The sequence below is a fragment of the Arvicola amphibius genome, chromosome 2 (assembly GCF_903992535.2).
Source record: "Arvicola amphibius chromosome 2, mArvAmp1.2, whole genome shotgun sequence".
In the NCBI taxonomy this organism is placed as follows: Eukaryota; Metazoa; Chordata; class Mammalia; order Rodentia; family Cricetidae; genus Arvicola; species Arvicola amphibius.
The window spans coordinates 27,738,736-27,765,078 of record NC_052048.2 but is presented as its reverse complement, the minus strand read 5'-3'; the positions used below and the strand labels follow the sequence as shown (position 1 = coordinate 27,765,078).

Genomic DNA, 26,343 nt, shown 5'->3' with positions numbered 1-26,343 from the left:
CACAGCCACCAGAGAGGTCTGCTGTGTAAGCCTGGAGCTAGGAGGCCAAGCTTGGCCTGAAAATGGGTTTGGCATGAAGCAGCTTGGCCTGAGGGCACGGAGACACCAACCCCCAGGGCTCCTCCCCAGGTGGTCTAGCTTGGCATGGGTATCTGAGGTGCTATGGAAAGCCAGCAGGGCAGACTAGAGTGAGTGAGATTATTTATTAGTCCTTTCTTTGGGGTACCACCTCACCCAACATTTGGCTGAGTCTCAGACCTTTGTCCCCAACCTCTGACTGTGGGGGATGTCATGGAGAACCACTGACAACACCATGGGCTTCTCCATCTTAGGGACTCTGAACCAGCAAGGCTGTGGCACTCAGGCACAGCCTCGGCTGCAGCCCCTCTCCCTTGCCTAGCAAAGACAAAAGGCCAGGAAGGGGGAGGGTTTCCTCCTCCAAACCGTAGTTGTGATGGTTTGGAACCTGCATTTAGCTGTAGGGAAGAAAGTATCTATTGGATGGTCTCATTTAGAAGGGAGGATATTGGGGGCTCAGGAAATGACTCCCTGAGAGAACACACAGTAATTACCCTGTGGAGATGGAGGGGGCAGAAGGGAGTATTTAAGTAGAGCAAGGCCTGCTTTCCCTTCCAACTCCACCTCTGCCCGGCCTTACGGGCTTGCCAGGCCAGCAGCATGGCATGTGGCCTAAGTGGATGACAGAGTCTCTCCAGTACTGAGTCCTCTTACTGCCTCCAGGAATGTTCTGGAGCAGCTCGGCTGCTGTGATGGAGCAAGTCACTCCGCAGCTGAACACCTGAGGTGACCGCAGAATAAAACCTCACTGTGATCTTTATGACTGACCTGCCTTCCCAGCCCTCACCACACACCGTACCCCCCCCCCTGCCATACCTACCCACATCTAACTCCCAACCTTTGCCCCAAACCATCCAGCTCTCGACTTCCCACACTCTCCCAAATACTGTTTCCTAACCAGGCCCCATGCTTTCTTCCCCACATGGCAGGCTCCTATCTATTCTTCAAAAGTTTTCTCAGATACTTCTGAGGTCCTCTTCGCCTGCCCTGGGAAGAGCTAACAGCTCCCTCCGCCGTGTCCCACCACATCTGAATTATCTGAATGGATGGATGATCATAAAAGCTGAATTCAGAGGAATAAATTCCGCCACCGAGTACCAGGTCACGTGTTCACCGTGCAGTTAGCCGAAAGAGAGCGGAGTACAGCTCAGGGGTGTAGTGTCTGGGGAGAAGACAGAGAGAGGGAGGGGGGGGGGGGAGGAAGGGAGGGGGACACTCAAATCAAAGACCAAGACTTCAGATGTGGAAAATGGTGTCACCCGTGTTTGGAGCTGTTTGCAGAAGGACAGAGGGACAGGAGTGATCAGGTGCCATGGCTGCGGGCACTGGTTGACTCTTGCTGGAGCTGCTGTTCTGTCACAAACCCAGCACATGCGGTGGGTGGGTCAGCTTGGAACTGGTGAGGCCTTACCTGACTTCAGTGTGCCAATCACACTGGTTCCTACACACCCAGGTTCCTGGGCAGTGTTTGGAAACAATTTGATCTACTCCTCCCCACTTTTTCTAAGATAGTGCTGGGAATGGAATCTGGGGTCTCATGCCAGTGAGACAAACACTACCAATAAATTACACTCCTAACCTCTGACCTCCTTTTGAGTGGACAGTGTGCTCCCTGTGGAACGAAGGGGTTCTTGACGCTAGAAAGAAACAGGCCATTCTGGAGCTTGATGAAGGTTGGAGGCCATTCTGTGGAGCCTGACAGGCGGAGCTTCCCGACTCACACAGAAGGCTCATAAGGAAGGGACATGCTACAGGTGTGTCACCATGTGACCAAAGTGAGGAAGAGGGAGAGAACCCGCAATGATGGTGATCCGGGCTTGGAAACAGGAAAGCCCCACCCACAGCAAAGCTCACACAAGCGTTCACAGCGGCATTAGTCAAGGTGGCCCGGATCAGCAACAATCTGTCTGCCAACAGAGGAAGGGAAAATAGAAGGCAAATAGCTCTCCCTGTCTCCATCCTCCCAGGAACTTCTGCTTCATGACAGCCCAGCAGAGGGAGGAGCCAATGTGTCGGCCCAAGCCAAGGAAGAAGACCAGCAGATGACTAAGTGATGGGCAGCTGTGCCCTGCAAGCCAGGGAGCTGGTGCTGCCATCTAGAATGTTCCCCCTCAGTGATCTAGAACTCATATGGCCACTACATCACCAAAGGCCACTTTGGTAGGACCAAGGCAGTCTCTGAGGGGTGTCTTGGACCCTGTAACATTGTTCTTAGTTACAAGCATGACACATGAACAATAACTCATCCCTTGTGGTCTCAGCCAGGGAAGTCTTAAGGTGTGGCTTTTCTATGAGATGCCATCCTACACCACTACAAAATGTCATATTACCTTGTGGATGAGCTCTGCAAACCTCATACAAGTGACGGAAGTCAGACCCATCGGGACACATCTCATGATTCCATCTCTATGCCATATCGGGGACAGCGAAATGTAGAGCCAGGAAGTAAACAACTTTTCTCTGATAGAGGACATGGGTTCAGTGCCCAGCACTCACGTGGTGGCTAATAACCACCTATAACTCCAGATCTGGGGATATGATACCCTCTTCTGTCCTCCATGGGCACCGAACACATATGACGTCCATACATACATTAAGCAAAAACACTCATACACATAAAATAAAAAAAAATAAAAAAATATATAAAGCAGATAGCTCTGTACCTAAGGCTGGGACGAGAGTGTGGCCGGGGACGCAGGGCCTTCTTTTCCTTTTATGACACAATGTCTCATGTAGCTCAGGCTGTTTTCAAACTTGTTATGTAGCCAGGGATGATCTTCCTGCCTCCACTTCCTGAGATTACAGGTGTGTGTCACCATGCCCAGTTTATACAGAGCTGCAGACTGAACCCAGGCAAGTCCTCTACCAACTGAGCTACATGCATTCTCAGCCCTGGCTTCCTTATCTATCTGTATGAATTGTATCTCAGGTCTCACAAATTCCAGGCAAATGATCTACCACTGAGTGACTGAGTCAGCAAGATGCAGAGTCTTCAACAAAGCACAACTCTGTCAATAAACCAGAAGCTACTGGGTTGCACATCGTGAGTGACGTGTAAGGAATATGAACTAGATCTCATAACATTTTTTGTTGTTGTTTTATTTTTTTGTTTTTTTTGAGACAAGGTCTCAACATGTAGCCTGATGTGGGAGTCCCCTCTGTGTGCTTTGATTACCATTAATGGATAAAGAAACTGCCTTGGCCTTAGGTAGGCGGGAAGGACTGACTGAATGCTGGGAGAAAGAAGGGCGGAGTTAAGAGATGCCATGGCTGCTAGAGTCAGACATGCTGAAACTTTGCCAGTAAGCCACTGCCATGCAGCGATATACAGATTAATAGAAATGGGTTAAATTAATGTAAGAGTTAGCCAATAAGAAGTTAGCGCTAATGGGCCAAGCAGTGTTTAATACAGTTTCTGTGTGATTATTTCAGGGCTGAGCAGCCAGGCAGCCAGGAACCAACAATCCTCTCTCCCCCAACAACATCCTAGATACTCTCTAACCCAAAGTGATCCACCTGCCTCATACTCCCGAGTGCTGGGATTACTGATATGCACCATCAGGTCTCTTCCCAAAATTCTATTTTTAAAAGCAGTAACAAGGATCAGAAAGATGCCTCAGTGGTCAAGTGTTTGCCCCACAAGCCAACACCCTGAGCTCTATCTTCACCACATAAACAGCTGGTGTTGTGGATCATGTCTGCCATCCCGGCAGTCCTACTGTGAGATAGAGAATCCCGACAGTCCTACTGTGAGATAGAGAATCCCGGCAGTCCTACTGTGAGATAGAGAATCCCAGCAGTCCTACTGTGAGAGGGGAGAGCTGCCCAGAACACACTGTGCAGCAGAAACAAGAGATCCTGCCTCTATAAGGGGGAAGATGAGAACTGATTCCTGAAAGTTGTCTTTGCCCCTTGCCCTCCTCGTCCTCCTCACCCCTGCCCCACAGAAACAGTAGCAAGCTGAGCATGGTGACATAGCCTGTAACCCTGAGGCAAGGAATCACTGTGGGTCCTAGCATATCTTAAGCTAAAATAAACTCTAAGCGGCGTTAGGTTTCACGTCTCAAAAAATAAATAAATAATAAAAAAAATAAGCAGGAAAAACAAAAAAGGCAAAACAAAGCAAAAAACAAACAAACCCTAAAACAATGCATGGGACACCGGATTAACTGCTGGAAACAAAACACAGTGAAACCCTCGGTCTATGCCCTGCTCTGTCCCAGGTGAGGAGCATCGTCTCCCAACATTACACTGTGGCCGCTTCGGACAGCTGTGGTCACCAAGCTTCTTGCTCATAATTAGTTTTGTTTAGGGAAACGATCCAGGGAGACTGAGTGTGCCTATGGCCCTGCACATTGACCAACTGATGAAGCATCTGGCACTGGAGTTTGCTAGGGTCCCATGGACGTTTTACGGGCAGTTACTCCATGCACCCAGCCCCAGCTGTCCAATCCACGAAGTCCTCTCCGACGCACCAAGGACAGCAGCCAAGGCTGCTGCCCCTCCCAGTGACTTTGGCCTCAGAGCAGCAGGCAAAACCCGAGACTGGAGAGCAAAGAAGTATCTTTACGTTTAGTCCTCTTTCACTCGGAACAAGGCTCTCCACTAACTCTGCGACTTCCCAGACACACTGCCTACCAAGTGGTGACCACCTAATCTAAGAGTCACTGAGTTGGGCATAGGAGGGATGGGAAAGCTGGGCTGGAGAGGATGCTATTCATCGCCTCAGCCTAGGAAATCAGGGATTCCCTAAAGAGCTACAAATATTGAGGGTTTTAAGTCTTTTAATGTTTAAAGATGAAATCCATTGGCATTTATCACTAAAAGGACCTCCCACACCACTAAGATACCAACTATCTCTTTAAAACAGTCAGTCTTGCCCAGTTGTGATGGCATATGCCTTTAACCCCAGCACTCAGTAGGCAGAGGCTGGCCCTGTGAGTTCCAGGTCAACCAAGATCTCTTTTTCTCAAAGATCCCTCCCCGCAAAAAAAGTCAATTCCAGGACAGATGTGGTGGTAGCACAAGCCTATAACCCCAGTTTTCAGGAAGTTGAGGCTGGAGGATGATACATTTCAGGCTAGCCTGAGACTCTATCTTGAGAGAGAGAGAGAGAGAGAGAGAGAGAGAGAGAGAGAGAGAGAGAGAGAGAGAGAGAGAGAGAGAGAGAGAGAGAGAGAGAGCGCACGCAAATGAGAACCCGCTAGAAGTGGTGGCACGTGCCTGTAATCCTAGCACTTGGGAGATGAAGGCAGAAAATCAGGAGGAATTACAAGTCATTTTCAACTGTACAGTGAATTCAAGGCCAGCCTGGGCTACAGGAGACCCTGTCTCAAAAATAAACAACAAGCCAGATGATGGTGGCACATGCTTTTAATCCCAGCACTTGGGAGGCTGAGGCGGATGGATTTCTATGAATTTGAGGCCAGCCTGGTCCACAGAGTGGTTCCAGGACAGCTAGAGTAGTTACACAGAAAAACCCTGTCTTGGAAAAAAAGGAAGGGAGGGAGGGAGAGAGGGAGGAATGGAGGGAGGAAGGAAGAAAGAGCAAAACAAGGAACAACATAAAAAAAAGAAAAAAAGAAAAACAAACCAAGCTGTCCTTAGAGAGAAGGCTGTATCCCCAGGACCACCTGATCTTTAAAGCACAGCCCAGCATACGATCTCCAGTGCCTGATGATGTCACCGAGAACAAGTGTGCCAGCACTGTAATCCCATCCTCACCCTGAGCTTTAAAGAGGGCAGTCTCACAGAGCAGAGGAGCTAACACTGTCTCTTTTCTCTGGCCCTTGAGTGGGTGGGTTGGAAATAAAACCACCCAAGCTGCAAGATCAGTCTGTAATAGGAACACTAAAGACAATAGACCGGCCCACGCCACCCAGCCAAGAAAAGGAGTCTTTAACACAGGCTCCAAGATGGAGATTCTGGGTTCTAAACACAATGTACAATGGGATTTCCCCAAAGCACCGTGATATTCTAGAGTTTTTGGTACAAGCATGTCCTTAAGATAACTTGTACATGCTCAAGGAAGGAAGGAAGGAAGGAAGGAGGAAGGAAGGAAGGAAGGAAGGAAGGAAGGAAGTTAGGATGGAAGACTATCAATGCCTATTAGTAAATAGTATCAGGATGGCTGGGGTTTTCTTTGCTGGGCCGGCTCAAGTGATCGCCCCTCTGAGTCCCTGCACCTGGTTGTGATTTGGGTCCCACAATAACGGTTCTCTAAAGCACATTCCGAATACATGTTCCTTTAGGACATTGGTAGCTCAGAATATTAACATGCATTCATGGAAAAGGCAATTCTGGGGCACATAAATCTGGGACGTGCAGAGCTCAACCAAGCTAAACAGATTTCCCCAGGACTTCTCAGAATCTTTCATATGTTAATGTGAATTTCCAAGAACAGTTGTCCTGCACAGTGGACTTTTGATTTTTTTTTAAGGTTTATTTAACAATGGATTCCTTTCTTCTTGGAATATCTTATGGGACTTAATGGTCTGAGAGAGCACTCTTGGGCAAGTTGTTATCTTTAAGACTGGGGATTGGCAAGGCCATGAAAGCCATGGAACTTCCCCAGACACTGTTTGCTCATCTATAAAGTAAAGATAATGACTGTTACCACCGGTTGGATCTACGATGTCCCTGAAATGCCCACAGGTCACAACCTGCAGTGCTACTGTGATGGGTGGAAGCTTTAAGAGGCAGAGCCCAAGGGAACCAGGTCCTGCTGCTGGAGGGGATATTAGGACCAGCCCCTTCCCCTCTTTCTTTGCTCCCAGTCACCCCAAGTTAGAATCCTCCTCCCTAGCTCCACCACGATGGGCTATGCTACAAAGGCCCAACGCAACAGGCCAGGCAACCACAGCCAAAATAAACCTTCCTCCTTGTGAGTGGACTGGGTTAGGTAGAGGACAAAGAGCTGAGCTAACAATAAGACCACCTTACAGGGGATAACAGCTGATGAGAGATGAAAGGCCGAGCCTGGCACACAGTAGGCCTGCAGCAAAGGTTTGTGCTCCTCTGATGGAGGAAAATCTAATGAGCCCAGAGGGAAACATCTTAATACAGTACAGCAATAATCACAAGAGAGTTTTCTAGATCTCTGTGTTTCCTCTGTTACACCTGTGTAAAGAGCAGGATCGGCGGAGTTCCTTACCTCTGAAAGCCAGGGGACAGGCTTGTTCCACTTCAAGTAGCTACTGTTCCTACTCCTACTTCGGGAAATTTCTTGGTCCTATCAGAAGAACAAAAAATGAACTTGGTGAATATATTGGTAAAAAGTTGGAGATGGGGCTGGAGAGATGGCTCAGCGGTTAAGAGCACTGGCTGCTCTTCCAAAGGTCCTGAGTTCAATTCCCAGCAACCACATGGTGGCTCACCACTGTCTGAAATGAGATCTCGTGCCCTCTCCTGGTGTGCAGGCAGAACACCGTGTACATAATAAATAATTTTTTAAAAAACAAACGGAGACAGGACGGGATACGAGGCTCCTTGAAGATGCCTCTGGGAAAGAAGGGGATCATGGGACACAGCCCTGTCCCTAGGAGGCTTGTCAACCTAAAAGACACTTTCATTCATATCCCTGAGGAGATTGTCTCAGGCTTGTCAAAATGCACTCTGGAGGTCTGCTCACATTCCTGAATTTTTTTCAACATGCTCCATGAGGAAAAAAAAACTGACTCTGGACCCCCTTGGGGCAGGAGCTATGACTTCTTATTTTCCCAACATCCCCCACACCAAGTTCTATCCAGATTTGTCACTGATCTCAACAAATGGGAGCCCCTCAAAAGCACCCCAAGTCCTCCCTACCATACCCGACTACAGACTGACTCTGGTCTCGCCCAGCTCGGAGGATCCACATCTGGTTTTGGCTCAGCTGTTTCAGGGGTGGGGTTCCAAATTGGGATGGCCCGCAGTTTCCCTAATCTACCTCCTGAGAAACACTATAGGAAAATGTTCCATGACAAACCATACCCCAGCTGTTTGCAGGGAAGGGCATCTGTCTCCGTTATCACCTCTGGCACCACATATCTGGTACTGTCAGCAGAAACAGTCCTGTCTCCAGGATATGCTGGTTAATAATATGCAGGAAATGCTGTGGGGGGGGGGGTGGCAGGGGGTGGGGGGAGTTAGGGTAGAATAGATGGGGATGAAATCAGGGCCTCACAGAAGATAGGCAAAGGTTCTACCGCTAAGCCTAGCTTTTAGGATGGGTTGTCTTGAGATGGGGGACATATGTCTGAAACAGCTCAGACTTGGATAGCTTGGACAATGTGGTAAAAGCAGAAACAAGACAACTTTGAGCAATGGTTCTCAACCTGTAGGTCGCCATCCCTGGGGGCAGAATGACCCGTTCACAGGGGTCATATATCAGATATCCTGCATGTCAGATATTTACATTAGGATGCAAAACAGTAACAAAATTATGGTTATGAGGTAGCAACAGAATGATTTTTATGGATGGGGGTCACCGCAACATAGGGAACTGTATTAAAAGGTCGCAGCTTTAGGAAGGCTGAGAAGCAGTGGCTTTGAGGAAGGCAAGCAGGATATCGGAACTCATCTACAACTTTAGAGTTAGACTGCAGCCCTCCCCGCAGTCTCTGCACACACCCCAGAGAAGCAGATTTCCCTTACGGCCATGGAGCAACCAAGGGCAACTGAAGATCCTGACTGATTGAGCAGCAAGGAGACCAGAAAAAAGACTGGACCTGCCACATACCTTTAAGCTCAGCTTCTGGGGACGATAGAATTGGAGATTGGGATCAACAGCTGGAATGTTCCTGTTGGCCAGTGCCTTGGCCAGTTCTCTCCAGCTGCCATACCCTAACAAAGGGAAAAAAGAGAAAAACAAAGTCAACTTAATTCAGGAGCCCATAAATCTAAGATTAGGGAGGCAGAGATAAGGGGGGGGGGCCGCTTCTCTTCTCCTTACCCCACCTTGCAAGGTAGCTATGAAGTGGGCCAGGCATGGGCAGATGCAAATTTAGCCACAGTCCACATGGCAGAGGGTGGGAAAGACCTCTGCCTTCCCTAAATCAAAGAAGGAACTCTGCCCCGTGAACTGGCTCTTGTCAGTACTGTGGGACTCACTACAGCATGATTCTTACCCAGCTGCACATGGTGGGTCATTTCTCACAAAAGGCCCAGTCAAAAACTGGCGGCAAAGGCTATTTCCAGGGTAGCAGCAGGGGATTAAGGGAGGTGGGGACAAGAGAGTTAAGGGCAAGGAGCACAAGCCTCTCTGATCATTAACCATGGGATTGCTGGATAGAGCCAGAGCTAGAGGAGGCAGGAAAGGGTGAGCCAGGGGCTTGGTGTTTGTCAAGCAAATTTAGAGTTCTGAGCTGATCTGAAGGCTCAATGCGACTCACTGATGGGTGCTCTGGAACTGGTTAGCTTGCGTGCATCTGAGGAGGTGAAAAGACAAACCATGGCGGGAGGGAGGGGACAGGAAACTGTTGATGTGCAAGCAAGCATACCTACACAGATGAAGAGGGGCTGCCGTGGATAAGGGTGGGAAGAGTCAGGGCGAGTGCTCAGTCTAAGTCACTAGATGCCAGAGCCTTCTTGGCAATAAAGGGATCAGCTGGGCAGAGCTGCGGGGCTTAAAATGAGTGAACCCACAACACTATAGGCCATGAATCAGAATTGGGAAGCATCAGGCCAGTTTTGAAGAGCACTTCATCCTCACTCCAGGTAAGAAAAAATGGGAAAAACAAAACAACAACAACAAAAAGCCCTTAAAGCCAGGCAGGTGCTAGTGGCGCACGCCTTTAATCCCAGCGCTCAGGAGGCGGAGACAGGTGAATCTCTGAGTTCAAGGCCAGCCTGGTCTACGGACTGAGTTCCAGGACAGCCAAGGCTACACAGAGAGACCCTGTCTCAAAGGGAAAAAGAAAAGGAAATGGAAATACTGGGACCAAGGCTGATGAAATGACGAGAGTCACAGAACGAATGGCAGCAAGGCCGAGATGAGAATCTGAGTGGCTGCTTCAGCAGGATGCCGCTGTGGGGCCGGGCTGCATCTCGGCTCTGGAGCTCATGTGAGGCACAACACAGGCACGGCTCATTTGGGAAAAAAATATTCCACTTAAAAGGAGTTTGACAGTCACCCTCCCTCCCCACTTGGGAATCAACAGTTGGCAGAAGGCGGAAGTATCACGGGATCCCTATGTGAGCACCAACAGGGACACAGGTAACTAAACAAAACCAGAATAAACAGCTAGGTACAGGGGCAGAGGCCTCTAACACATCAGAACTCTAAGGCAACATTGGACCAGCCTCAGAAACAAAGCAAGACCGTCTCAGCAAAACAAAAACAACCACAGAGTAGAAGTCGTATGAACCAGAAGGTAGACATCTCCTGTGCAGGAGTCTTATGTGCTGATGCTTAGAGGGGTGGGCACAGAACCACAGACTGGAGCAGGCCTTGGAGGGGGCTTATGTGGCTGTGGCTCGTGCTGAGGAAGCATCTCAGGCACATGGTATCCTGTGAGCCCTTTAAGATGCTGGAGTTAGGTCAGGTGTGAGCATTCTCATCTTACAAATGAGGAAAGAGGAGCTTGGGGTTCTGAGTCACAGATCGACCTGTCACCCAAGATTAGAGAAGGCAGTCCTTCCGAGCCAGCGTCTGTCATCTTTAGCAGGGCTGTGAGGAGTCCCGGAGTCGGAGTCCTGGACCTGGGCCTTGGGTCACTACACAGTCTCGCGTACAGTTATGAGAACCTCTGGCCTCCAAGGGCACATGGACAGACGCATAGTTAAAAAAATACAAATCTCAAAAAATACCCCCTGCCGAGCACATGCGTGTATGTGTGTGTGCCGTATGCATGTGTGGAGACCAGAAGGCATCGGGTGTCCCCCTCAATCACTCGATTCCCTTTGAGGACTTGTCTCGTGATGAACCTGAGTTCATGTTTTCTCACCTAGTCTGAAAACCAGCAAGTCCCAGCAATGCTCCTGTCTCCGTCCCCCTGCGCATGTGCAGGGTACCCAGCTAACGACACGGGTGCTGGGACCTGAACGCTGCTTTTCATGATTGCAGGGCAATAGCGCTGTTACTGAGCTGTCTTTCCAGCCCCAAACCCTTGCTTTAGAGGAATCCTGCTAGCCTAATTTGGCTACAATGTTCTTAATGTCCCTACTTGGCAACTGTGTGGACTGCCTTCCTTAATCCGCTTATTGGCTGTAAACCCCTGGCCTCCTGGCTGTACTCAGAACTGAACTCGGATCTACACTAAGGGAAGAAGTCATTGACACCCCTAGTTCTACTCCTTTATAACTAAAGGCTCTCTCTGCAGCCGAGAGGAGTTCTGTTGAGAAAAAGACAGGAAACTCAGTGAAGTTAAACTTAGTCAGGCCCTCACCTGCAGGTCCACACTGTTCTGATATATAACTGAGATTTGGACAGTCAACCATGGAGTCTTCAGGCTTCAGAGTGGCAGGTCTAAGTACATGTGCCCTTCCAGCTGTAAGGGTGTGAGCATCTCTTTAACCTGGCTTTCTTCATCAGGATAAACAGAAGCATCTGCTCTGTCCACCAGGCCCGCTGTGAGCACTGAGTTATATGTGTCTGACTCACACACTGCTTGATAAGTATCTCTTCCTCCTAACTGTCCCGAATTGGGGGTTTAGATTTGAGAGTCAGGGGACAGGAATCCCAACTTCTTTTGAATTGTGTAAACTGCTAAGAGTCAGTAGCTCTGAATCTTGGCTGCTTACCAGCCCAAGAGCAAGCAGACAGGGCAGCAGGAACTTGGTGTTGGCACAGCAATAGATATGTCCTCTCTGCTCCATGGACTTTGTGGTCCTCTATCACCTCCCCATGGTCCTGCCAGTGTTCACTGAGCAAACACGCTATGCCAGGCACTGGGCCCTATATTTGGATCCTCTTCCTCTCTGCATCTGCATTAATCCTGCCAGTGGATACCCAGCCATTGCTTAGCCCCCTGGGGACAATTGGAACTAAAGAATGTGCTGATTGAATGACAGACACTTGTCACTTGTCCCCTGTTAAGTGATTCCTCCTGCTTCTGGCTGAACTTCTCCTTCCAAAGCACCAGCTGCCAGGGCCTGTTCTTCCTACAGCAGGTGTCACATTTATGCCAAGAGACAGACATCTAGATCTCAGGTATCAGATAAAGCACCACCCTGGGCCTCGTGCTCTGCCCTCACAAAGCTGGGCTATCAAGTTCACCATCAGCCAGAGCTTTGCCAACATCCCTCCTGGGGGCAATAGAGACTTCAAAGGCCTGGAGATTATCATCCTGGCTCTTTGCTACACTATAGCACACATATATCCCTCGGTATCATTTTTCAAAGACTCTAACATATGCTGACTCCACTGCCTCCTCTCACCCTTTCTCTCATAAATAACAAAAATGAAAGAATAAAACTGGTACAATTATTAGCCCAAAGTCTCACAGAGAAACGAGAACGCACATGAAGCACCTAGTGTTGGTAACAACTCAATCTCCAGCATCACTCGGTGCTGCAGGTCAGGAGCTGGTACTCATTTCCCTGGACCCTTCATCTGATGCTCTTATCAATACAGCATAAGGATGTCAGGGCACTTCACATGGCAGAACGGCAAAGGCCCTCACTGCTACTGCAGATCCCTCAGTGGGACTGCAGGCTTGGCCTCGGTCTCCATCCCAGGGGCTGAAAACACTTAAAAGCATTTTTAACTTAACAGTTAAGTGCTTGCCAGGGTGGAGTATCTGCATGTATGCCCGCAGGCCAGAACAACTTAAGAAAAAGTTATTGCTAGATTTGCATGTCAGTATAAATTCCTAAAGCCTGTTAATAAAGATCCTGAACTAACCGGCTGACCCAAAGCACACTCCCTTCCAGCCAACCACATAAGAATGTGTTCAAGGGGGTTGGAGAGATGGCTTAGCTGTTAAGAGCATTGGCTGCTCTTCCACAGGTCCTGAGTTCAATTCCCAGCACCCACTGGTGACTCACAACCATTTGTAATGAAATCTGGCACCCTATTCTGTCCTGCAGGCATACATGCGGCCAGAACACTGTATACATGATAAATAAATAAAAATATTTTTTAAAAATGTGTTCAAACCTCTGCCAGTGTGCAACCAGACTTCTTACAAGCTTGTGGAAATGTGTATTGCTTTTGCTTCTAAGTAACTATAAGAATGGTACTAATAGCAGCCAACATTAACGAGCACTTATTATATGCAAAGCATCATGCTAGGAAGTATGGATTTGGCTTTTGGGTTGTTTTGTTATTATTTTTGAAACAGGGTCTCACTATGTAGCCGTGACTGGCCTGAAGCTCTCTATATAGATAAAGTTGGCCTTCAACTCATAGAAATCCACCTGCCTCTGCTTCCTGGTTGCTGGAATTAAAAGTGTGCACCACCCTGCCCACTCCATGCTGAAAGTTTTATTTCACCATGCAGACAGAAACTATGAGCACACAGGCACATACATCACTTCATCATGAACAACAGGGAGCCCAGCGGAGACCTAGAGAATCTGCTCCAATCCTGTGATCATGGAGTGTCAGCCATGAATGGATGAGTCACCTCATCTCTCTACATTCCATTTCTTACTCAGCTGATTTTGCCAGCGGGGAGACAGAACTGAACACAGGCAGCCCAGCACAGAATGATGCAAGATTACCTCCAAGTAAAGGCTAAACAGTGAAATGGGCTGGTTACTTAGCCCTTCCCTCCTCCCTAAAAAAGAGAGGGAGGGAGGGAGGAAGGGAGGGAGGGAGGGAGGGAGGGAGGGAGGGAGGGAGGAAGCTGATAGCTCTATGTAGCAGCAGGGAGGCTGAAGGCAGCCCAAGAATGCCACCAGGAGAGATGGAACTGGGGAACGACCTGAAAAGGGATTGAGGCACAGGGTTACCATGACAGGCGCAAACATCTTTAGACTGTTGTTTCCAGCCTTAGGGTTGGTCTCCAGTAGAAAGGGTTTTCTCCTTCTCTAAACTACGGGGGGGGGGGGGGGGGGGGGGACTTTTGAGAGGTGAAGAGCTGGCCTCCCAGGACTCTGCAGAGGGGGTGAGCAGCCCAGGAGGAGGGCTAGTTCGCCTGTTCCACAGGACACCACAGATGGAAGAGCCAGGATGAATATAGATTTCAAAACGAAGCCCTGGGGTCTGCACAGAAACACACTCTCCAGAGACCAAAATGCGCCGCCAAGGAGACAGCATCCTCCTCCTACTAGGAAACAAGAGGCTGCCAAGGAGACCAGAGGTCATGACATTTGGGGCACAGATTTATAAGAACTAGCCCTGAGTCTCAGGATGAAATTGTTCTGTCCCCTGGGGAGCACTTGAGGAGAGAACCTGGGGAGTTAGTGTCTTCAGTGGGGCAAAGAAACCATGGCTTGAGGCTAGCAGGGTCTAGCTCAGATCAAAAACTGGAAGCAGCATGTCACAGACAGGCATGGATGAAGCGAGGACCTGTCACCTTGGAGACGGTCTTCAGGGTATGCCCAAGGCTCTGAAGACAGAGTCTCTCCTTCCTGCTCCCTGATGCCCCAGGGAACTTGATGCAATAAAAATTATTATTATTTTAGCCATAACAATTAACACACACACACACACACACACACACACACACACAGATATATGTCTACTATAGAGGCCTGCTATATTTATATTAACTTGGGCACAGATAATTTTGTTTTCCTTTATTTTTTAAAAATTTAGCTATAATTTCTAATATATAAACTATATAAGCAATCCTCTTTTGTAGTTCTTAATAATCTATGATATGGGGCTGGAGAGATGGCACACACCTTTAATCTCAACACTCAGGAGGCAGAGGCAGGCGGATCTCTATGAGTTCAAGGTCAGTCTGGTCTACAGAGAGTCCCAGGACAGCCAGAACTATGTAATGAGACCCTGTCTCTAAAAACACAAAACACAGCAAAAACAAAAAAAGAGCACTGACTGCTGTTTTAGAGGATACAGTTTGGACGCCCAGCATCACACTGTCTTACGACCATCTGTAACTCCAGGGTATCCAAGATCCATACCGTCTTCTGGCCTTGGTGGGCACATATGTGGTTCACAGACATATACACTGGCAAAACTCATACACATAAAAATAAGTAAATCTCAATAAATAAGTAAACAATCTATGACACTACAGAGCCCAGGGACCCAAAAGCAAGTGAATGGCAGTTTTAGCAAGAACGGGCTAAAGTATAATTAACATTGGCTTATGCCTCCTGGGTAAGAGGAAGAAAGGGACAGGCAGGCCTGGCAGAACCAGAGGCTTAATCAGATTACAAGCACAGAAATGTCTTTCAAAACACTGCCACACTATCTTTCAACAATCTCTTTTCTAGGCTCTGACACTTTTTTTTAAATATTCAGTTTTTCTTTAACAGGTTTGTGTATATATAGACTGAGTATGTATATAGCTTTTATGCTTTGACAGGTTCACATATGTGTAGACTGAGTATGTAGAAAGCTTTTATGCTTGGACAGGTTCATGTATGTATACACTGAGTATGTAGAAAGCTTTTATGCTTGGACAGGTTCATGTATGTATACACTGAGTATGTAGAAAGCTTTTATGCCTGGACAGGTTCATGTATGTATACACTGAGTATGTAGAAAGCTTTTATGCCTGGACAGGTTCATGTATGTATACACTGAGTATGTAGAAAGCTTTTATGCCTGGACAGGTTCATGTATGTATACACTGAGTATGTAGAAAGCTTTTATGCTTGGACAGGTTCATGTGTATCTAATAAATGTTGGTCGTTCTTTTTACCTCCTATTACCCTCTCTTATATCATCCTCTCTCCTACTGAAACCTCTCTTCCCAACCTTATTTTCATATTTTCTTTTACATATATTCATACATACATATTGTTTTTTTTTTTTTTTTTTTTTTTTTTTTTTTTTTGGTTTTTCGAGACAGGGTTTCCCTGTAGTTTCTAGAGCCTGTCCTGGAACTAGCTCTTGTAGACCAGGCTGGCCTCGAACTCAGAGATCCGCCTGCCTCTGCCTCCCGAGTGCTGGGATTAAAGGCGTGCGCCACCACTGCCCGGCTATACATACATATTGTTATTCTTTCTTTTTGAATTACATACATGTTATACAATGTATTTTTATTTTAGGCTTTTTTTTTTGCGATAGAGTCTCATTATAGTCACACACCACCATGCCAGCTTATATGATACTAAGAACTGAACCCAAGGCTTCATGCATGCTCTCAAGCATTCTATCAACTGAGCAACACCCACAGCCCAGATTACTCCTAGGAAAACAAGGTTTACAGGGTTGTTTGGTTGTGGGTGGTTGATCCTGCTAAAAGCCACAAAGACATTAAGTGACTGAGGCAAGCTTTGAGCCCAGGACAAAAGGTTGTGTTCTTAATTCTACTACTCCCTATTAGGTGTGCACGAGAGCTTATTATCACGATTGTCACCTGGTACGTGTGCCCATTTATTCACCAGCCCATCCCTGTTCTACCACCGTCTCCAAACTACCTTTTCCTGATACCACGTGCACACACTCGCCAGACCACTTCCTCTCTCTTTCCAATTTAGTTACTAGTTAACCAGTATCTCTCTGTAAGTGCCAAAGAAATGCAGCGGCGGTGGGGGGAGGGAGGGGAAGGGGAGGGGGAAGGGGAACAGAGCCCTGAATGGACGATCCCATCATCTTCGACTAGCCAGCGAACTAAACAAGAGCATTTGCGCAGTTCGATGCCCTCTTCCTGCTTTCGGCACCGTCTCCTTCTCAACAGGAATAATACAGTGTTTGTGTTCAATGGGCCCTGGGGATCACTAGTGGCTGCCCAGCTCATCAGGAGGAGGGAAAGTCTAAGGGCTGAGGACAGTAGGGAGGTGGGGTCCTAAGGTTTCCCTGGTTCTGCTCAGGAACAGATAAACTCAGATGGGGCTCTCATGAGCTTCGCCCCTAACAGGCCTCCAAGCCTGCTCACAACCAGGCCCAGGAGCCTGAAGAGCCGTCAGCTGTACCCCAGTTTCCCGCCAGGCTGGCACCTAAGCTGTTGGGATGGTTGTGGCTGCAGGCAGGCTGAGGCTTGCAGCTCGTGACATGGGAACTGCACTTACCGCCCTTGTGGGTGCTGCCTAGAAGGGGCCAAAAGAGGGCATCTGAGCCAGCGCCAGGGATGCACCTGCCCTACAGCTGCAGTGGGATTTCCTGCTCACCCAAACAGCCAGAGAGAAGATAAAGCCAAGGGCGCAGATGAGGAGAAGAGACAGACAGAAAGTTCAATGTCCTTCTGTGTGCTGCTGCTGCCCGGGGAATATGGACTTGACTTTACACAGCCCAGCTCAGTGAGTTTCCAGTCTTCAGGCATGTGTGATGACGGACATAGACTCCAGAAGACAGGGCTCAGCCTGGGCCACCTTGAGGATATCATCATTCTCACTAGTATCGTTTCAAAGATTTAAACAGCCCATAACATTCCAGGGACCATCTACTAGTCAGGGCTACGACAGTCACAGTCCCGTGCAAGGCGAACGTGAACGCAAGACCCTTAATGAAATGGAACATTTTGGGAAAAACCGAGAGCTGACAGAGTCCTGGATTTTGAAGACTGGCCCACAGCCTGCACTTCATTCCTCAAGGACTCCTAGGCAAGAGCCACTTAGGTTCTTTCAGGGCCCCTAGATGGGGCTGACTATTCTGAACCCACGAGGTCTATTGCTGTGGAATAGTCCTGTACACTGTGAAGATGTGCTGCTCTTGTTGGTTTAATAAAGGGCCAACTGGCCAATAGCTAGGCAGGAAGAGGTTAGGCGGGAGAACCAAACTAAGAGAACACTGGGAAGAGGAAGGGTGGAGTCTCAGGAGTCACCAGTCAGCTCCGGAGGAAAAGGATGGATAGAAAATGAGGTAACAAGTCATGAGTCACATGACAGCATTTAAATTAATAGAAATGGATTAATTTAAGTTGCAAGAGCTGGATAGTAATAATAAGTCTCTGTGTGGTTACTTGCGAGCTGAACAGCGGTCCTGGCTTCTTCTTTTTGGTTTTTCAAGATAGGGTTTCTCTGCGTATCTCTGGCTGTCTTGGAACTTAAACTGTAAACCAGGCTGGCAGTAAACTCGTAGAGATCTGCCTGCCTCTGCCTCCCTGAGTACTTGGATTAAAGGCAGGCACTACCATTGTCTGGCCAAAGATATTCTTTAAGGAAAATGTGTGGAACTACCCTTTACCTCCCTGGGGGTCTTTCAAATAGGGAGTTCAGGGCTACAGTAGTAGGGTATTCGTATAACTGCAGAATATGTAGTTAAGAATGATCGATCAGAAGCCTGGGGAAGTTGAGCAAATGGACCACTGAGCTACCCAGTCACCAGACATTTGCTGAACACCTAGTGTATACTGAGTATGAACCCTACTAACAGCTGGATAGAGAGAAAAGGACATTTAGTTCTTTCCGTTCAGAGGGGATGATAGGGCAGGCATCCATGGTTACTGAAAAGACCCACTTATCTAAGAACTTGGAAATAGCCCAGTTGGTCCTCACACTTGTGCCCACACACAGGGCAAGTGCATGCCAGTTCTATTGGATGCGAGCTGGGAGACACAGCAAGCTGGGCTCACTAGATGTTGATGTCATGTTGCTCAAGGATTTTCCATTTTCAAAGACCCAGGCAAGACTATGAGCAAATTCTCTGTAATTAAGAAACTTGTCTTCATGGTCCTAATGAGTCTAGGAAAAGCAACAAATATGAAAACCCTGACTCTGTATAACAGCAATGGAGGAATTTCAACAAGAAGATCACTAGATCTCAGAAGAAGATTTAATGATGCCCACAGAGGCTCTGGAGGGCATGAGACAATAGTAGCTAGTTAAAAAACCTGGGCTCGTGCTGAAGAGATGGCTCATCAGTTAAGAGCACTTCCTGTTCTTTCAGACGACCAGGTTTGATTACCTGAACTCACACTGAATGGCTCACAACCATCTTTAATTCCAGCTTCAGGTCTGATGCCTCTAGCCTCCACAAGTGCCTGTATGCATGCACACATACATACTCACAAATACATACACAGGGCCACATAGGACTGGAGAGATGGCTCAGCTGCTAAGAGAACTAGATGCTCTCGCAGAGGACCTGGGTTCAGTTCTCAGCACCCAGGATGGGACCTCACAACCACCTGCAACTCCAGCTCCAAGGGATCTGATACCCTTTTCATGCCTTTGTGGTCAATGTACACACATGTGGCACAGACATACAAGCAGGCAAAACACTCACACATATAAAAATAAAAACAAATCTTAAAACTAAAAAGCATGCAATCTTAAAACCTGAGGCTCTTCCTCTAGGAGGAAACAGGGATCTCTCTCCTGACTGAGAGAAAGAAAAATGGTTTCCACTGTTGGAGAACCTGCAGAGACAGAAGCGTCATTGATAAGAAAAAAAATGAGAGTCGGGATAAAAACAAGCAAATAAAACCAAACCATCGTCATCAGAAGGTGGAGGAAAGACGTGGGGAGTTAAACAGTGGGGGGTGTGTCTGTGAAAAGCAAGCAGGAACATCAGCTAGCCACTAAGGAGACAGGAGGGAATCTGGGCACAACAGCACACCCGCATCACAGCCACACAGAGGAGGCGAGACCGGGTCTCTTAAGTAATATTTTAAAAGACAAGAAGGGACAAGCAGGAAATACTTCGCAATTAACTGCCTATAGCAAAGAGCCTGGACTTCCGGGATGACTACGGCAGGATGACGGCACAGACCTAGGAGGGGTCTGTTTAGGAATCTCTCCTCCACACATTACCCCCACCACCTAACAGGTTAGCGCGTGCTTCACAGAGAAAACCACCATAGCTACAAACAGACATCTGCCCAGGCTCGTCTCAGCTACACGCCTGACGTATGTTGTCTCATTTCGCTCCCACAGCAACCACACTGACACAATTCCTGATTTACAGATGGGGAAACTGAGTCCTCGTAGCCTCCAGACAACGGCATTAAGAGACTGCTGGTTTTTCAAAAAGATCTAACAATATCCTACATAGGACCTTCTACCTATTGTACAGAGAGGCAGTGGAATCCAAGGGAAGCAAAGAGAGGAAGGACCCTGGAAGCCAAGGACATTCTTGGGCCACACAGGGCCTTGGTTTGGACCAGCAGCCAAGAGACAGTCTTCCAGCCCATTTCACCTGATATCAGCTGTTAGACTACCTCCACCCCAGCCCCCCCCCCCCCCACACACACACATACACCATTTGCAGTGCAGGGGATCCACCTTAGGGCTCGAGCAAGCCAGGAAAGCGATCCACCACTGGGCCACTGAACACACTCTCTTCTCAGCATCTGGCTGGACAACAAATGAGGCGTATTATCTGATGTGGGTGCCTGCCCGCTGCTAGATGGTCTGAGAGAAGTGACCTGCCAAAATCCAGTGCTATGATCTGTTCCCGGGAAGGAGAAGGAATGGTATACAGGACAGCAACAGGAATATCGGGGTCAGGTGTGGTGGCACACACCCTTAATCCCAGCACTCCAGTGGATCTCTGTGAGTTCAAGGCCAGCCTGGCCTATACAGAGTTCCAGCAGGCCGAGGTTATAGGGAGGTTATTGGGAGGGTAGGTGTTTCTTTCCTCCTCCCCACAAATGTTATTTAAATGAAACTCTGAGGGTTCGTATGCACTGAGGACAAAGGGCTGGGCGTAAGGGTAAGGCTCTCATCCCAGAGTCACAACCACACATTCTCGGTCTCGTTCTTATGTTCAGCCCAGTGCCATGAACCTTTTCCACTTGGTTGACAAGGGCGCAGAGACCTACAGGTAAGTTCACTGAACTGTCTAATATGCAAGGGGAGCCAGGGTTAAGGACGTCTGATATCAGTCTTTGATTCTTGCCAGAGGCACAGTACGCCATTATAGTGTTTAACTGCCCCTGAGCCTGAGCTCAGAAAAGCCTTAAGATTATGTCTCTCTCCTTATTATATTCCCATTGCATCAAGCAAGCACGTGCAATGTGTGGATAATGAGGGACAAAGGGTCCTTAGGCAGCATCTCCTCATAACTCTGGGCTAGAGACTGGATGAACTGACAGACACTGGCCCTGACGATCAGCTGAAAGCTGTCTTAGTAGATTGTGGACACTCATGGTTGCTGAGATAGCAAAGTCACAAGCCAAGGGTCTCCAAGGAAGCCCTTGCTGTTTTGGTGTACACTATTTCCTTTTCCCCCTCTCTCTCTTACCCATTCCCCCTACCCCATCTCTATCACTTCATTATTTAGCTCTGACTGGCCTGAAGCTCATTATGTAGACCAGGTTGACCTCGGGCTCACAGAGATCCACCTGCCACTGCTTCCAGAGGCATTAACTCCCATGCCTCGCCTTCTTTCTCTTTTCAAAGTGTAACTTTGGGGTGTGTTTATGTTAAAAACATAAGATGGACTAATCTTGATTATCAACTTGGTAAGATTGAGAGGCACCTGGGAGATTGGTGAGGTGCACCTCTAGGGAGTCTGTAGGGTGCCCCCTGAATGACTAACATGAAGACTGGCATAATGAATGCTCTAATCAATGGACAGATTTAGGCTCCGAATAGACTCTTGGAAGTGGCAGAACTGTGGACGGTGGAGCCAGAAGAAGGAAGATGGTCTCAGAGCGCACGTCTCTACCTAGCAGGCCTATCTCTGGGCCACTGGCTGTCCTTCTCTGTATTTCTCTTCATGATCTGAGCATCGCCACACGTCCTCCTCGTCATGATGCAATGGACCCTCCCCTGAGTGGAGTACAGTCCCTCCCCCACTAAGCTGTCTCTGCCAGGCACTTTGATATAGTAATGCAAAGTCTAACAGAGAACATAACATAAAATTTATGATTTTTAAATTTGCAAATGGGGCTGTAGAGACAGCTGAGCCACTGCAGGTTAACCTAATAACTGCTCCCCCCACACAAAGAAAAGTTCAGGCATGCACAGCTCGGTGCACATTAGATACATTTACACTGTTATACAACCATCCTTCCTACAAAGTTTTCAGCATTCCAAACTGAAACTCTGTATACACGAGTAACTTCTGTTTCTTTTCCTCCCAACACCAGGGGACCACTATGCAACTTTCTCTGTGAACTCTACTATCTATAAATTCACTATACTAAGTATCCCATATACATGGAATCATACAACATTTGTTCTTACGTTTGGCCTATTTCATAATTATATGTTTGGTTTGTAATTATATGTTTGGTTTATTTCATAATTATAGCATTATTTCATAGTTCAACCAAGTTGTAGCATGTGTCAAAATTTCTTTAAAGCTGAGCAATATTCCATTGTATATGGTTATATATCACATTTTGCTTATCTATTCATCTATCATGGAAAGCTGGGTTGTTTCTCCCACTAGGTTATTGTATTTAAAAAAGAAAAAAAGGCTGAAAAATATAAGTGTTCAGGTGTCTCTTTGAGACCCTGTTTGCAAATCTTCCAGGAAGGTACACTACTGAAGAAAAACAAAACAAACAAACAAACAAACAAACAAACAAAAATCTAGCAGGAACTGAAGACCAAGGGGACCAGACTGCTATCAGGGGAAGAGACACAGTAGTGAGCCTGGGTTTCACTCAGGATGCAGAAAATCTGTGGAGCCGGGAGAGGAAAAGGAGTGGAATGTGGTATGCTCCAACTGAACCACTCCCAGCCCATAACAAGAAAAGATGCAGAAGTTATGCATGCCTAAGGAGGGGCATCCCCAGGGTATTAGTGTCCTACTATACTAGACAGTGTGAAAACACCGAATTCAGTACATGCCTGCTTCCAGGACTGCTTAAGTTTTCTGGTCCCTTACAATCTGCAGCTCAGGAAGCTCAGGTGGAGACTTAGTTGCCTGTCCTCCAAGAAGCAGGTATTTCAAAGTAACCATTTCGAACCTTTGCAGTTTAATTGTTTGACACTGTAGTTACATAGAGTGATCGTGGAATTAGCACAACAAGTATGGTGTAGACGTGTGCGCGCGTGTGCTTGCATGTGTGCTTATGTGTGTGTGTGAAACGTGGTCAGTCTGGTCTGGAACTTGTAATCTTCTTGCCTCAGCCTCCTGAGTACCGGGAATACAGATGTGTGCCACACGCTTGGTTCTGGATACTTTGAACTTCTGTGGTAAGTCATATGTCACACCAGATGAATCCTGGTGACGTGTAGTATGACCAGGCATCAGTCAGTAAAACTCAGCAACTAAACACAAAGACTCCGCTATGGTTCAATCCGGCTAGAACCGCAGGCCCACCTGCCTTCCCTGTAGCCTTAACTGAAGCCACAAGGAACTTTGGGAGCTGGTTATGGAGAACTTGGGAGTTAGAAAGAAGGGTATCACTGGAAGTTTGCAGCCCTCTGGTGTCTATAGTAAATTTCTGGTCAGACAGGCTACAAGACCCTGCCTTTGTCTTTTGTTTGTTTTGTCTTTAAGGTAAATCGGGGGAAAGACCACAAAGTAAATAGAATAGGGAGTCACACCACCAGGCCCAGAAAGGCCAGGAGCCAGGCAGTTAGCTAAACCTTTACTATCTCGTCTCTCAACACCCTGATGTCTGCTTAGAGATCAGATCCCCAGTGCTGCCTGCAGGAACCTGGCAGCTCCATTCAAATACAGGCAGGGTAGGAGGCTCTCTGCCCTATGAAAACAGTTTAGCTGACATAGCCGACTTGACTCTTCAAAGGATGAGGCTTTCCTGAGAGCCATTCTATTTTTAAAGCAAAGGTACATAAATATATCAAAGACACAAACACTACCATACCTAGACACTTTTATAGACTATCTGGACGATAGGAGAATTGATTATTTAGACTATTAAATGTAGCCGATCTTTTTTTGGACCACCAGCTCCCAAATAATGACATGGAGACTTCTTATTAAGTATGAAAGCTTGGCCTTAGCTTAGGCTTGTTCCCAACTAGCTCTTAAAACTTAAATTAGCCAAGCAATGGTGGCTCACGCCTTTAATTCCAGCACTCAGGAGGTGGAGGCAAGCAGATCTCTGTGAGTTTGAGGGCAGCCTAGTCTACAAAGTGAGTTTTAAAACAACCAGAGCTTGAGACAGGAGAATCCCACGTTCAAACCCAGCCTGGACTGTGTAGTGATACTCTTATTTAAACAAACAAACAACAGGAAAAAAAACAGCTCAATCCAAGCATGGTGGCACACACCCTTGATCCCAACACTCAGTAGACAGAGGCAGGCAGATTTCTGTGCATTTGAGGCCAGTCTGATGTACAAATTCCAGGATCCTGTCTCAAACATCTTGTTGCAGCCTGGGAAGATAGAAAGAGCACAGCTACAAGCTCACATACTGTCTCCATTAGAAAGCTAAAGGCTAGAAGATTAAGGTGCCCTTGTCTGAGATCACAAAGCAAGCTCGGATAAGACCCATGACTAAAACCAGGTCTCTGGTTCAGAGCAAGTTCCTAGTCCACCAACAAGCAAGGCTATCTAGTACACGAGTCTGGTGTCAGGTGCCCAATATCGCTGGTTCTGTCTAGCTTGGACTCTAAGAACATAAGCCTTCTTGTGGGAACAAGGTCATGGTCCCAGAGGCAGCGTGAAGAACACGTTTCCCTGAGAATCTGAGAGCCTGCTATGAAGGGCAGGATCAGCCCTCAATCTGATCGCTACCGCGGGAAGAGGGGGAGCTCTAAGGCCCCATGGAATCAGCTGTGGCCTCAGTCAGAAAGGCGAGAGCCTGCTAACTGATTAGACCTGAATGCCACACGGGTTATCATCCTCCCTTCAGGATTTTCTCTCCTATCCTTACTGTGAAAACACACACAAAATAAACAAATAAACCAATGTAACTTTCTAAAACTTGAAAAAAGAAATCAGTCCCTTGGGCTGTAAAATAAATATTTACTTTGGTTCAGATATCATTGATCACAGCTCCATAAAATAATCTCTACTGTAACTTACATGCATGAAAATACCCAGACGCACACTTAAGTACTTCCTTGACATGTTAATCTCCTAACATTTCACACAGAAGGAAAAAAAAAGATCCTTTCTTTAGGTGAAGAAGCAATTTTTAAAATCCATGAGTAAGGGGTGGTGTGCAGCTCGGTGGCAAAGCACTTGCCTCATATACATAAGGCCCTAAATCCCAGCCCTAACGTCACAAAGAGGTGGTGTGTGTGTGTGTGTGTGTGTGTGTGTGTGTGTGTGTGTGTGCAGCTAAATCAAATCCAGGGTCTCATGCATGCAAATCAAGCCCTCTGCCAGCTGAGCTACAGCTCCAGTTCTAGATTTTTTTTTAATTACGTTTATTTTGTTTAATGTGTAGGTGGGGGCAGTAGACACAGCTTTCTGCAGCCAATTCTCTGCTTCTATCATAGGGGTCCTGGGGATGAAACTCATGTCATTAGGCTTAGCAGTAAACACCGTTGCCTGTGAGTTACTCGATGGCCCTCCCCGGACTCTTGAAATCAGTAAGACAGATACCTGCAAGCCTACTTGAGAAAGGGCCTTGGCCTGGGAAGGGCTAAGGAGTCATGACAGTAAATGTCGCTCTCTACCTTCTCAACAGAATCTGCACCTCGGGGGCAGGAGATGGCCTGGGCCTGCAGTCCTCTGAGTTCCACAAGTGTACTATGGCATATGGCATATGTGCAGGCGCATGCACGCGCGCGCGCGCGCACACACACACACACACACCACACACATGCGCACACTCAAAACACACACGCAAAATAAACACATACATCAACGTAACTTTCTAAAGAAATCAGTCCTTGGGCTGTAAAATATTTACTTTGGTTCAGATGTTATTGATTACAGCTCCGTAAAATAACCTCTACTGCTCTGCTCTGACCTTCACAAAGTCAATGAGACCTTGCCCCACGATGGTTGATTAAACTGCTGAGTGACAGCTTTCTATTCCATATACGTCAATAGAACGTTTGGCACCCAGGCCAAAGAGTCACATTGTTCGATAGTCGGTTATTGCTTACAGTAACCCCAGCACACAGTGGGATGCTAAAGTAGGGTTTGAAACCACCCAGCTTTAGTGAGTTCTAGGCCAGCTTGGGCTGATGTCAGGCCTTGTCGAGGGTGGGGGGGATCACTTAGCCTTACACAGTTGCTAAATTCTTCAGATGACATGAGGACTCACCTATAAACTACTGTGACCCACCTGTAGTTGGGTCAATAAGAATGTAAAATGCACAAATGGCTCATGCACAGCCTCTCCACTCCATGTGCAGCCCCACAGCTCACTGATTTCTCCATCAGTCCCCTTTCCCTGAGCCAGAGCGCAACACTCATGAAGAGTCGGAGCGAAGGACTGGTAT

The 26,343-nt window shown here is 47.5% G+C and overlaps 1 protein-coding gene across 1 annotated transcript in view; it reads right to left on the bottom strand.

Annotated features, from left to right (window-relative positions):
- Positions 1-26,343, bottom strand: part of B4galnt3 (beta-1,4-N-acetyl-galactosaminyltransferase 3) — a 101,993-nt gene that overhangs the window by 26,024 nt on the left and 49,626 nt on the right. Inside the window, 2 exon segments of the mRNA XM_038320248.1 lie at positions 7,232-7,309; positions 8,798-8,901. Of these exon segments, the coding sequence (XP_038176176.1) occupies positions 7,232-7,309; positions 8,798-8,901 (182 nt within the window).